At 48.5% G+C, this 11,037-nt stretch overlaps 1 protein-coding gene across 1 annotated transcript; it reads right to left on the reverse strand.

Annotated features, from left to right (window-relative positions):
* Positions 1 to 211: 211 nt before the first annotated feature.
* Positions 212 to 10,526, reverse strand: Slamf8 (SLAM family member 8). Its single transcript, XM_023699825.1, has 5 exons — positions 10,437 to 10,526; positions 7,544 to 7,852; positions 4,311 to 4,616; positions 4,124 to 4,231; positions 212 to 2,188 (listed from the first exon to the last, which is right to left on the reverse strand). Exons 1-5 carry the CDS (start codon positions 10,474 to 10,476, stop codon positions 2,130 to 2,132), a joined length of 822 nt encoding a protein of 273 aa, XP_023555593.1. The 5' UTR covers positions 10,477 to 10,526; the 3' UTR covers positions 212 to 2,129.
* Between the last annotated feature and the right edge of the window lie 511 nt (positions 10,527 to 11,037).

Raw genomic sequence — 11,037 nt, forward strand, 5'->3', positions numbered from 1 at the left:
CCTCCATGCACACCTAGCATATTCTGAGTCCTCAGTTCAGATCTGTGATGGTGCAACTTTTGAAGCATAAATTTCAGTGCTTATTAGCACAGAAATTGATCTCACAGAAGCACTTATATTTCACTGGAAGGTTAATAGAAAATCACTGGGAAAAGGTGGTTTATTTGAGCAGTGTTTTTTTCAAAGAGTCCAACTCATCACAAAACCCCCATCCATACAAGGCCATCAAGAGTCCCCTTGTGCAGGGAGAACTATGGGTCCTATTCCATTTAGAACCTTTCTGATTTGAGGTAAAGCCCCAGGATCAAGGAAAGAAAGGTGGAGAGTGGTATATTTCTAAAGAAGTTATCATGATTCACTGCTAGAGCTTTCTTTCTCACATTACTTTCAGGGAGCTGCTGGGTTTGTATGAGTCATTGGCCAGCCATGAGGAATGCCTCTAGGTGACAGGGGAGGGCAGCACCTATTGCAGGCTGCACGTGGGCCTGAGTTGGCAACAGGTAGGCTTGAGAGAAGGAGACAGGGGAGAAGTGGGTGGAGGAAAGGGCTGCAGGCTAAGCACGTGACCAACAGGGGACCTCTGACCAAGCCAGGAAGGGAAAAGCCAGGAACAGTCAAATGGAGGGGTGGTGATGTGATCCTGGGAGCCAGTTGTGCTGGTTCTTCACCCAAAGTGACATCTTCCTGGGACCCTGGGAGGAGGGAGGAGTTCCTAAGACAATACTGACATACCAAGGCGAGAGACTAAAGCCACCGTGGACAAATACCCCAAACTTATCCTATTTCTGCAATGCTTCCTCCCTTTCTATTATCAAGACTTGAATGAGTCCCCAGAATAATATCCAGTTTCACTTTAGTGGGAATAACCATATAAGCTTTTTAACTACTAATCCCTGAATGTGAATTTAGCTCATCAAGTTTTTTCCAGTGGCAATAAAAAGTCCAGAGCTTTTCCAGATGGAGTTCCTCAGTGGCACAGTGTATGCTCCAGATGTGGCCACAATAACATTTTCCATCCCGTGTGTCAAAGTGATACTGACCATCTTCCCTTGAGCACCAGATTCTTTGTTTTTCCTGTTGCATTTGGAGGTGGGGGGAGGGCTTCTTTAATTGCTTCTGAAAGTCAATGTGGAAGCTTCTAAAATGCTTCCGCATCCTTCCCCTCCACAACTCTCCTCCTTTTCCTGGTTCTTCCCTCTTTAAGTATCAAGGATAAAGAATTCTCCTGAGCTCAGCTGCTTTGCTCCAAGTTGCATAAGAACTTCCTGTTGGCTAATTCAGTCCCTCATTTCCCAGCAACTGTGCTAGTGAATGAAGGCAGAACCTCCCAAGATCCTTTAGGATATGTGAAGGTGAATGGAAATGGTGAAGATGCCTACTCTTTGGTCTGTTTTTTATTTTTTGGCAGAACCGGGGATTGTACTCAGGCCCTTACACTTGCCAGGCAAGTTCTTATTCTATTGAGCTATCTCCCCAGCTCTGAAGATGCCTACTCTTTGGTGGCTCTCATTCTGACCATGGATGTAGATCATCATTGGTCATCTATAGCTGCAATTTGCTTTAAGGGACTACAAACTCAGGTGACCTGAATGTTGTTCAGGCCAGAAAGAGAAACCTTTGCCTCCCCTCTCACCTGCGCCTACTGTGGACATTTCTTATGACAAGACCTTGACCATCTGGAGCTGGAGATGCAGGGTGTGATTCAGTTTTCTTGCTAGTGCTGATGTCCAATGTCTTTTGGAGTCCAGGAGGCAGGCTATAGGCAATCTTTTGGTGCAGTTGGGCAATACTTCATGGGTAGTGGTGGGGGAGTGGATGCTTGGACAACCAATATCTCTGTGGATCCTGGAGAACTTCCAGTGTTCTTGAGGGAATGTTTTGTTAGGCCCATCAGGGCCAGCGCAGAGCAGAGTGTCAAAGGGGAGAATCATGGAAGTGTAGGCCAGTGCCTTTTGTCCTTCTAGTGTGACAGCTGTTCCGCATGGTCGTTGGAAGTGGAACGGGAGTCTCCTTGAAGATAGGAGGACTGTGGTTATCTTTATGGGGCTGTGTCCTGGGGCATCATGTGCTTGGACAGGGAGGCTTTTCAAGCCCCAGGTGTCAGCTTATCCTGTCTCTCAGGGCACTTCCTACACAAGGGGGTTCTCTGTCTCTGGAGCCACTTCATCAGTATGGTCGTTCTTTTTCCCTGGTAGGAAGATCATAAATGAAGTTATTCTTTCAACATTGAAAGTTTCCCTCATTAGTGTTGGGAATCTTGACATACTTGGCTTGGCCCGAGGCCTCTGAATCTTGTTTTCTGATACAAGGTTACCTTAGGCAAAGGTACATCTCTCCTTTGTTTCCAAAATCTTGAAAAAGGAGATCCTTTAAGAACGGAAGTTCTTCCTAATGTCTAACCTTGTTCTGCACCTGGGTATACATTGGGATACACAAGGTATAGAAAGATAGGGCTGTGATGCACCTGGTTAAATGACCTGTAGCAACATACCAGAGCTGGGGCCAGCCTCTGCACCCCCTGTGTGGCGCCCTTTAACTGTCCCAAGTGGTTGGGTCCAAGCTGCTCTTTTCTGAAACTTGCGAACATTAGGTTAAGCAAAAGAAGCGAGTTGTAAAGAGCCATGTGATTCCATTTACACAAAATGTCCACAATAGACAAATGTATAGACACAGAGAGTAGCTTGTAGCTACCAAGGGCTGTGAAAGGACTGGCAGCACCGGGAAGTGGTGACTATGAGGTTACAGGGTTTCTTTTTGGAGTAAATGGAAGTGTTCTCAAGCTGGTTGTGGTGATGGGTCCCCAGCTCTGTGGATATACTGAAAACCACCACACTGCGCACTTTAAATACCATATGTGAATTATACCTCAATAAAGCTGCTCTTTTTTTTCCTCATTTCTATTCTTAGCACAAATCCTGGAGGCTCTTGGGAGTGAAGGGCCAGGGCCAGACTCTCTCAAATAGAGAGAACGTCTAGTGAGCACAGCAGCAGCTGCTTCTCCTGCGCTTCCTGTCCGCAGGGACCTAGCAATCCCACTTCCCCTCCCTTCCCCCATACTTAGTGGCTGGGTCTAGACTCCATTTTCTAGGACACGCCCACTGAGAGGAGGTCTCAGTGCTTCTTCCCGCTGATCCCAGGACCAGCAAACCTACCCTGACAGGCAAGGATGCAGCCACAGAGCCCAGAAAGTTGGGTGGTTCTTGTGGGGATGGAGCATCCTGGAGCAAAGGCAGAGGAGGGTGCTAAGCTAGATGTAAAGCTCAGAACTTGCTCTGAGCTCTGAGTTTTCCCTTCCTTCCTATTCTCAAGAAAGTGCCATTGCAGCCACTAGCCAGGGAGCTTCTCCCAGGGAGCCATTTCCTAGGAACTGTAGGTGAGAAGGGGTTGGGATTCACTCAACAAATGCTTACAATACCAGCTATGTTCCCAGAAACTGTTATATTCTTGGAACAACTGGGTATACTCTAGTGATACAGCCTTTGCCTTTGAAGGGGCTCAGAATTAATGGGAGGATAGGTATAATGAATTCTGTGATTTGGCCACACAGTGGAGATTAAAGGAAGGACATTAGTCAAGTGTCATAGCACATGCCTGTAATTTCAGAATCCCAGCACTCTCAGAGGCTGAGGCAGGAGGACACAAATTTGAGCTTAGCCTGGGCAACTCAGCAACTTAGTGAGACCTTGCCTCAAAATAAAAAGGGCTGGCGATGTGCCTCAGAGTGAAGGCCCTGGGTTTAGTCTACAGTACTGAAAGGGGGCATATTAGCCTGCCTAAAGGTGAGTCATAAGGGAAGGTTAGGGCAGGATCCCTAAGGCATACCCATTTGGCAGGTTGAATAGGAGACAGTCAAATAGGCAAGGGGAGGTGTGGAAAATCATGGCAATTTGTTCTAAGCAGAGGGAATAGAATGCAAAGGCCTGGAGATGCATGTAAGAGAGTGGATTACCAGAGAATTTTGAAAGAAATGCCAAGCAGTTCAGTCTGGTTGGAAAACAAAATGTGAGATGGAGGGGCTAAGAGCTGCAGCAGGAGAAGTGTGAGGCAGGTTGCCTGAAGCTAAGGAAGAGCTTTGAGCCCACCTCCTCCCAACATACTCATGCCCACTGAGCAGGATGCCTACCTGAGCAGGGGCCACTGTACCGCACGGAGAACACACCCACCAGCAACAGGAACAGTGAGACAGGCACCACCACCAGCAGCATATCTTTGTAGGAGGACTTCCCTGAAGCTGGATGTGAGGGGTGGCATCAGAGGTGGGCTTCCTGCTTCCTAATCCCTTAGCCACTGACCACCAGCCCTTGGCATACCTGCTTCACGATGGCAGCTCTCCCAGGGGGTGACTGTGGCTGAGTCCCAGCTGACGGGGTTGGAGACAATGCAGGAATAGGCCGTATCCTTGTCCCTCAGTCCCAGAGAAAGACTCAGTACCTGTTGGTCTGTGAAGAGGCCGTGCCTTCCAACATCAAAGTCCATCATTCCTTCCCGTCGCCAGCTGTAGGTTATGTCACTGATGTTGGGGGCCCAGCAGGACAAGAAGACCTGGCAGGTATTGGGAGGCTGAGCATTATCTTCCACAGCGATGAAGACTTGAACTGTGGGCCTGGGAACCGCATCTGTGCAAAAACAGGAGAGCGGGTGTTCTAAGACCTTGCTTGGCTTTTCTCTGCTTACAGGATTTTTTTTTTTTTTTTTGTATTTTAGGGAGGTGTGTACAGAATGTTCAGGGTCTCACTACTAGATCCTACTTGTAGTGATCTGCCTGTTTACAGCCTCCCAAGAGCTGGGATTACAGACGCATGTCACCATGCCCAATCTCAATTGTAGTCTCAGTGCACCCTGGGGGTGCGGCCAGATAGCAGGCTGGGGAATCAAATCCCTGGTGCCTGAGCTCACAGGATTGATAAGTCCTTAATCTTCTATTTGAAATCTTTCATGAAATGATTTCTTTCTTTTATGAGCAGAATATATTTATTGAGAGAAAGAAAGCTCCTGTCCAAGAGAGGGACAGGAGGGAGGCCCGAGCAAGTTGTTCCCCTAACTTTTTTTTTTTTTCGGCCCCATGAAATGATTAGTGTCAGCCTCTGTAGCTATACCTCCTGCTTATCTTCCCTGTTCATCCTAATAAATTGTCAGTGCTCCCAATCATGCCATGCTGTTTTATGACCTTCATGCTTCTACATAGCTTGTATGTACGTATGTTTGTTTTTCTTTGCTGCCTTCCTAGAAAACTCCTATGTATCCCTCAAGGCCCACCTGGACCCATCGCTTAATGCTTCGACTATGAAGTCTTCCCTGATATTCCAGGCGTGGCATTTTTTGCTCCACACACTCTCTTCACAGCGCTTCCCTTACCATGTGTTAGTCAGCAAGCGATGACAAGTATTTATTAAGTCAGGCAAGGAAACAAACACATTCTTGGACTTTCCCAGCTGACAAGGGATTATGAATGCTAAGGAAATAATTTCAAGGGTGTAGAATGCTATGAAGGGGAGCCCACAGGTAGGGGCTCTGGTTTGTTATCCTGATAACCTTCTCTGTCGAGCACTGGCCAGGAGGTGCATGATATCTGGGCCATTGAACAAACTGGTGTCCTGGTGTCCTAAATGGTGGCTTTGTGTTCCTAAAGAGATTGATGAGTAAATCTCTGTGCTGTCAGGGCCAGTGGGAGAGCATTCTGGCCACAATGGGAGGGCTCGGTCTCTGACAGCATTCCAAAGTCAAGCAGAATAAAATCTCATTAATGTCAGCTCAATCTGGTGAGATTTGTGATATGGAAAAAAAAAAGAGAGAAATGATTTGCTGGGCACACTAATAGTATAAACAAAGATTACTGGGGGGATGTTTACACCACTTAAGAGGACAAGCTGCTTCCAAACATGAGCAGGCGCAGTGGAAATACCCATTGACATTTCTAGTAACTGATCCGCTAATTCAAATCAGTCTTATCTATTGTCAAAGCAGAGCTCCTAAGGACGGCTGCTTGGCAGCTTCCTGCAATTAGTTCTAATCACGCTATGTATTTGGAAGCAATAAAACAGCAATTTCCTTGAAATCTGTAATTCAGATGCTGAGAACAAGGCCTTTGAGAGCTTAGCGGTGTGGGTGCTGCATGCATTACCACATTCAATGTCCTCGTTTCACATGTGCAGCGGCTGAGACTCAGAATGGGGACAAGGCTCAGGGCTGCAGGTGTGGCTGCCCCAGGTTGTTCATTGCACAAGGGCATTGGACTCAGAGGGCTGCAGGGCGCTGAGACCCAACCAACATTGTGCTTGTCACAGAACGACACCCTGCACCCTGGCTGAAGGTTTCCCAGAGCCGGAAGGGCTGTCTTTAATTGGACATCTGCACCCTGCCTGGCCACCGGGGGCATCTAGGTAGCTGCTTCTTGAGGTCCCGGACAGTTCTGAGATTGCTCGCAGCCTTTCTCCCTCTCTGCTTCCCTCCCCTCAACCTCTATCCCTACTTTTCATTCTTCCATCAGACCACTCCCTCCTTACTCTGAGGTTTTACTGAAGCAGAGGTGAGGGGTCACTCACAAGTCTTTCCCAAATCCTTGGGTAAATTAATAGGGCTAAGCAGTTAATCTTTCTTGACCAGCAAAAGTGTGTGTAGGTGGAGGAGGAGTTGTTGGGGGAAAAAGAGACCTATCCTGTCCCTAACTAATTCAGCCATTCCAGCTGGGGTGTCAGCAGCTCTGTGTGAATGATTCATCATGTCCTAGATCCTCCTGGGACCAGAAGGTCCACCCAGCTGGGTCTGCCAACCAAAGAAGTTATAAAAGATAAAGAGTTGGTTTTAGCCCTTAAGTTGTGAGCTGGTTTGTTTTGCAATGATGAATGACTGAGAAAATCCATGAAAAATACATAGTTAGACTCTCTAAGAGACCTCTTTCAGGCATATGGGGCTGGTAGTGTATGTCAGAGGAAGAGCAGGGCTGGAGTCAATCTCTAGTAATAAAAATAAATAAATGCATAAACAAGCAAATAAATGAATGGATGAAGCACACTTGAAACTTCTAGTCTAATTTGAATTTAATTTGTATGTAAAAGTCAGTTATATTGTAGTCTAATATGCAACACTTTTTCTTCCTCTGGTGGATGAGATAATGCCGTGTGTTGTCATCTCTGAGGACACCTCAGAACTGGCAGCCAGGTCAGGCTCTATTCTACATTCCTTTTCAGACACACTGTATTTTGCCTTGCTGGTGTTATGCAGGATAATACTGGGATGCTTACTAAATAAATGAGGAAAATGAAGGTCAGGAAGGCTGAGCACTGTGTCCAAGGCCACAGAGCCAGGAAGCGATCCAGTTGGAGTTCAGACAAGGACTGCAGGATGGCAAAGCTCAGCTGCCCAGGTAGGATCTTGCAGGGGAGCATGTGGGGGATTTTCTTAGCTGCGACTGAAGCACCAGCTGTTCCCTGAGTTGGACACATGGCCTGAGGCCAGAGGTTTTGGAATCTGGTTCTTCCAGCTGGTGGGGCCCAGTCTGTGTTTTCTGAGAGGAGCGGAAGAAGCCAGGGTGGGGTGCACTCACCATACACCTTGAGCTGCAGGGTACGGGTCAAGGTCCGGCCACTGGTGTCCACTATGAGCACGGAGAAGTTGCCACTGTCCCCAGCCTGTAGGGGACCGAGCTCCAGGCTGAGGTTGTGATGCAGCTGGGCTCGGCCCAGGAAGCGGGAGTGGTACAGTGTCTCAAGGGAGCCCCGAAAACACGTGGCCAAGAGCTCCTCCAAAGGCCAGAGTGATCGCCAGATGGCCTCGCGGACTTGGAAACCAGGGGGCTGCTCTGCTGCCAGCAGCACAGAGCCCCCCACCTTGCTCAGCACTTGGGCACCTGCAACTGCAATGGGGAGTAGTGATGGAAAGACAGAGACCAGTTACTGCCGGCTCACGCTCTACCTCCCCATGCTGCACACAGCTGGAAGGGCTGTATCCACCCATAAGGCCTCCACTGAGGGTGGGAACACCATGCCAGGGAATGAGGACCAAACAGGCAGGACGGGAACCCAGCCACTGTGCTCAGACAAACAATCAAAATAAATAACATCAAGTACCATGGCAGGAAGAATGGGGTGTCCTGGCAGAACACAGGTAGGGAGACGGGGACACTCATCAGCCTTGAGGGACTCAGAGAGGAAATGGTTAAACTGAGACCCGGAGGAGGAACAGAATCAATCAGACCCGGCAGGAGGGCTCCCTGGAGCAGGGACCAGATAGGGAACAGCAAGTACACAGGCCCCAGGGAGAGGGCTGTGCATGGGGAACAGAAAGTGTTCTCTGCAGGGGGTGGAGGAAATGACGCTGCATGCTTGGCCCTGAAAGCAGCCTTGGAGCTTGGCTGTTGTCAGAGCAAAACTACCTCTTGGATAGATTCTTAAGCAAGAGGGTGACACAATTAGGTTCATAATTAGGAAGACCATTCCAGCAGAGGTGTGGAGTGTACCTTGGAGATAGGGCAAGACTGAGGATGATTATAGTAACTCAGGGAGAGGGTAAGCTGAGGAAGGGGGCCAGGAGCATGCGAAGAAGTGGGAGAGACTGGAGTACTGAGATTAAGATGGTGTGATAGTCAGGGAGGGTTGGCGATGGATTAGATCTAGGGAGGGAAGGAGACAAGGAAGTTGGGGATATGGCCCCTAACCCCAGATGCCAGTGAGTGCCAGTGGAACTGAAACGGGAGAAGGAACACACAAGAGGGAGTGATGGTGAGATGGCCAGTTGTTGAGTTTTGTCAAAACTGTATTTGAATTTGAGATGTGAGCGAGACACCTCCTTTTGAAACACACTCCCCATTTTCCCCAGCTCATTTCCATTCAACCTGCAGGTGTTACCACCTGCTCCAGTGTTCCCAGACCTTCCTGCTGGTCACAGCCTCTTTCTCTGTGTTCCCGCAGTGATCAGGGTTCAGCACCAGGACTACCGTGGCCTTTCAATGTTATTGTCTATCTGAGACAGTGTCTGCCCCCAGCCTGTGAGGTCTTCAAGGACAATTTCCTTTTTTTCTTCTTTGTTCACTCTGTTTAGAAGCAGCCTACAGAAAAGCTCAGTGAATTGTACTGAATTTGCTTAACATGCACCTCATATCTGCGCACAGCAATCTGCACTGGGGTGTAGAGTCAAGTAAGGGCAGATGTGCTAAGAGTTGGTTAAGGAAAGGTGCTCTGCTTGATTCCTCATGCGGTGACAACCACCCAGGTCCTCGTCTGCCTTACTGCCCTTCCTAGTCCCTGTCCTCTCCATCCTGATGGACGATGGCTTCACAGTTAGCACAAAGTGAAGCCAGCACAGATGGAGAATTGCACTGGATCTCTTTGGAGACCTGTGCTCTATTCTGTCCTGGCTCTGCCACAAGCCAGCTATGTGACCTTCCGAATATCATCCCCCTCTCTAAGCTTCGGTAAAACCAGAGGGCTGCACAGATCCACTGTATGGATCTCATTTGACAAGAAGACATTTTTAAAGAATTATTTAATACCTGAGGATACAGTTTGGTGGTAGTGTATCTGTTTAGCATATATAAAATATTTAAAAATCCATATGTCTAGTGTCTAGAACAATATCCTTACATGTCCAGTGATTGAATTATTTTGTGAATCAAACACACTGAGGTATTTTTGAAGAATAAGGTGTGAATGTTCATACACATTAAAAATAAAGACATCAGGAGGGTCCTTGGGAACCTTTGGTGTCAGGAACTTGGGAGCAGACACTGCACAGAGCAACCTCAAAGTCTCTAAGAGTCTCTGATATAAACAATGTCTTGGTTCCTATCACACCCCATGACCCCCATCCTTGACCTTGCAGTGGCTGACTTACATCATATTGAGTATTTGCTAATCAAGGAGGGGAATACAGGCATCAGAAGACAGGGAGGGGATTCTGCAGGTTTGAGGAGACCCACATTTTAACCATTCCAATGTCACCCCATTGTTGGGCACATTCACATTCAGTGGGCCGCACTTAACCTTCTCCCACTTCTCCCTGCTTAACCCCCACTTGCCCTTTTGCAGGCTGCTTGTAGAACCCTAGCTTTCCCACAGACTTCTCAGGTGGGAGGGAACCCCATGCAACCCTGCCCTCCATTCCTCTACTCTGCCCAGGCTGCATGTAGGCTGTTCACATGTTGACACTGGAGGTCCTCACGATCCAACTTTCTCTTTAAATCAACAGTTCCACTGGCTCAGTTCTCCTTGTCTTGGGCCACATAGCACAGCTTGAGTGTCATGGGCTTGGCAGCTCCTAGACCTGCTGCCTCTTCCACTCAGGGCCCTGCTTCCCTGTGTGTCTGCCTAGCTTTAAGTGGTTCCCAAGGTCTTGCTTCACTCTTCTCTGCTCTGCCTTAGCTCTTGAGTTTTCACTTGGCCTGGCTGAAGAGGTCCTAGAGGTCTGGCAAGGGGAGCTGGGGAGGGGCCTGCCCCACTTACCTTTCCAGAGAAGCAAAAGACACAGGAACCACATGGCCATCCTCCTCTGGAGAGACAGGAAAGCTCGCTCCACAGTCGGAGCCCAGAACATCCCAGACCCACAGGATGTGAGGAAGGAGCTGTGGTCCTTCTGGAAAGTCCCATGTTTAGAAGGAGGAGGAATCTTGACTCAGAATGAGATGCCCCGAAAGTGAAAACCTCCCAAGTAAAGTGGAAGTTGGCTGCAGGCCTGGTTGGGCTTTCAGGAACAGATTCTTGTAAGTCATCCTCTTTCCTGTGCTCATGGTTGTCTAATGCATGGTGACAAGTGCATGCACACAAGCCCACATGCTCCTAGCTGCCTGCCACAGGGCCTGCCTGCGCCTGACCCTGCCTTGGCTATCTCTGCGCTCCATCGTGGTCACAGAGATCCCTGAAAGCTGCAGCTCCCGATCAGTTACTTCTCCACTTAAATTTCTTCCATGGCCTCCTGCTACTCTCAGGATGGAGACAGAACTCTTGGCTTTGCATGCAAGCGTCTTCTGCTTTCCTGGCTTAGCATGCAATGTTCTGCTTTTCACAGCTGGTTTCTTGCCTCCACTCAGCTCCTTGGCATCCTGGT

Source organism: Octodon degus, unplaced genomic scaffold (assembly GCF_000260255.1).
Source record: "Octodon degus isolate 3935 unplaced genomic scaffold, OctDeg1.0 scaffold00116, whole genome shotgun sequence".
Taxonomy (NCBI): Eukaryota; Metazoa; Chordata; class Mammalia; order Rodentia; family Octodontidae; genus Octodon; species Octodon degus.

Excerpts from the sequence above, each read along its gene's own strand:
- Slamf8 (XM_023699825.1), bottom strand. The coding sequence starts at position 10,476 with ATGGCCATGTGGTTCCTGTGTCTTTTGCTTCTCTGGAAAG. Across the intron at positions 4,617-7,543 it reads CCTGCAGCTCAAGGTGTATG|ATGCGGTTCCCAGGCCCACA; the intron begins GTGAGTGCACCC and ends GTTTTTGCACAG. Across the intron at positions 2,189-4,123 it reads GTACAGTGGCCCCTGCTCAG|GGAAAAAGAACGACCATACT; the intron begins GTAGGCATCCTG and ends TCTTCCTACCAG.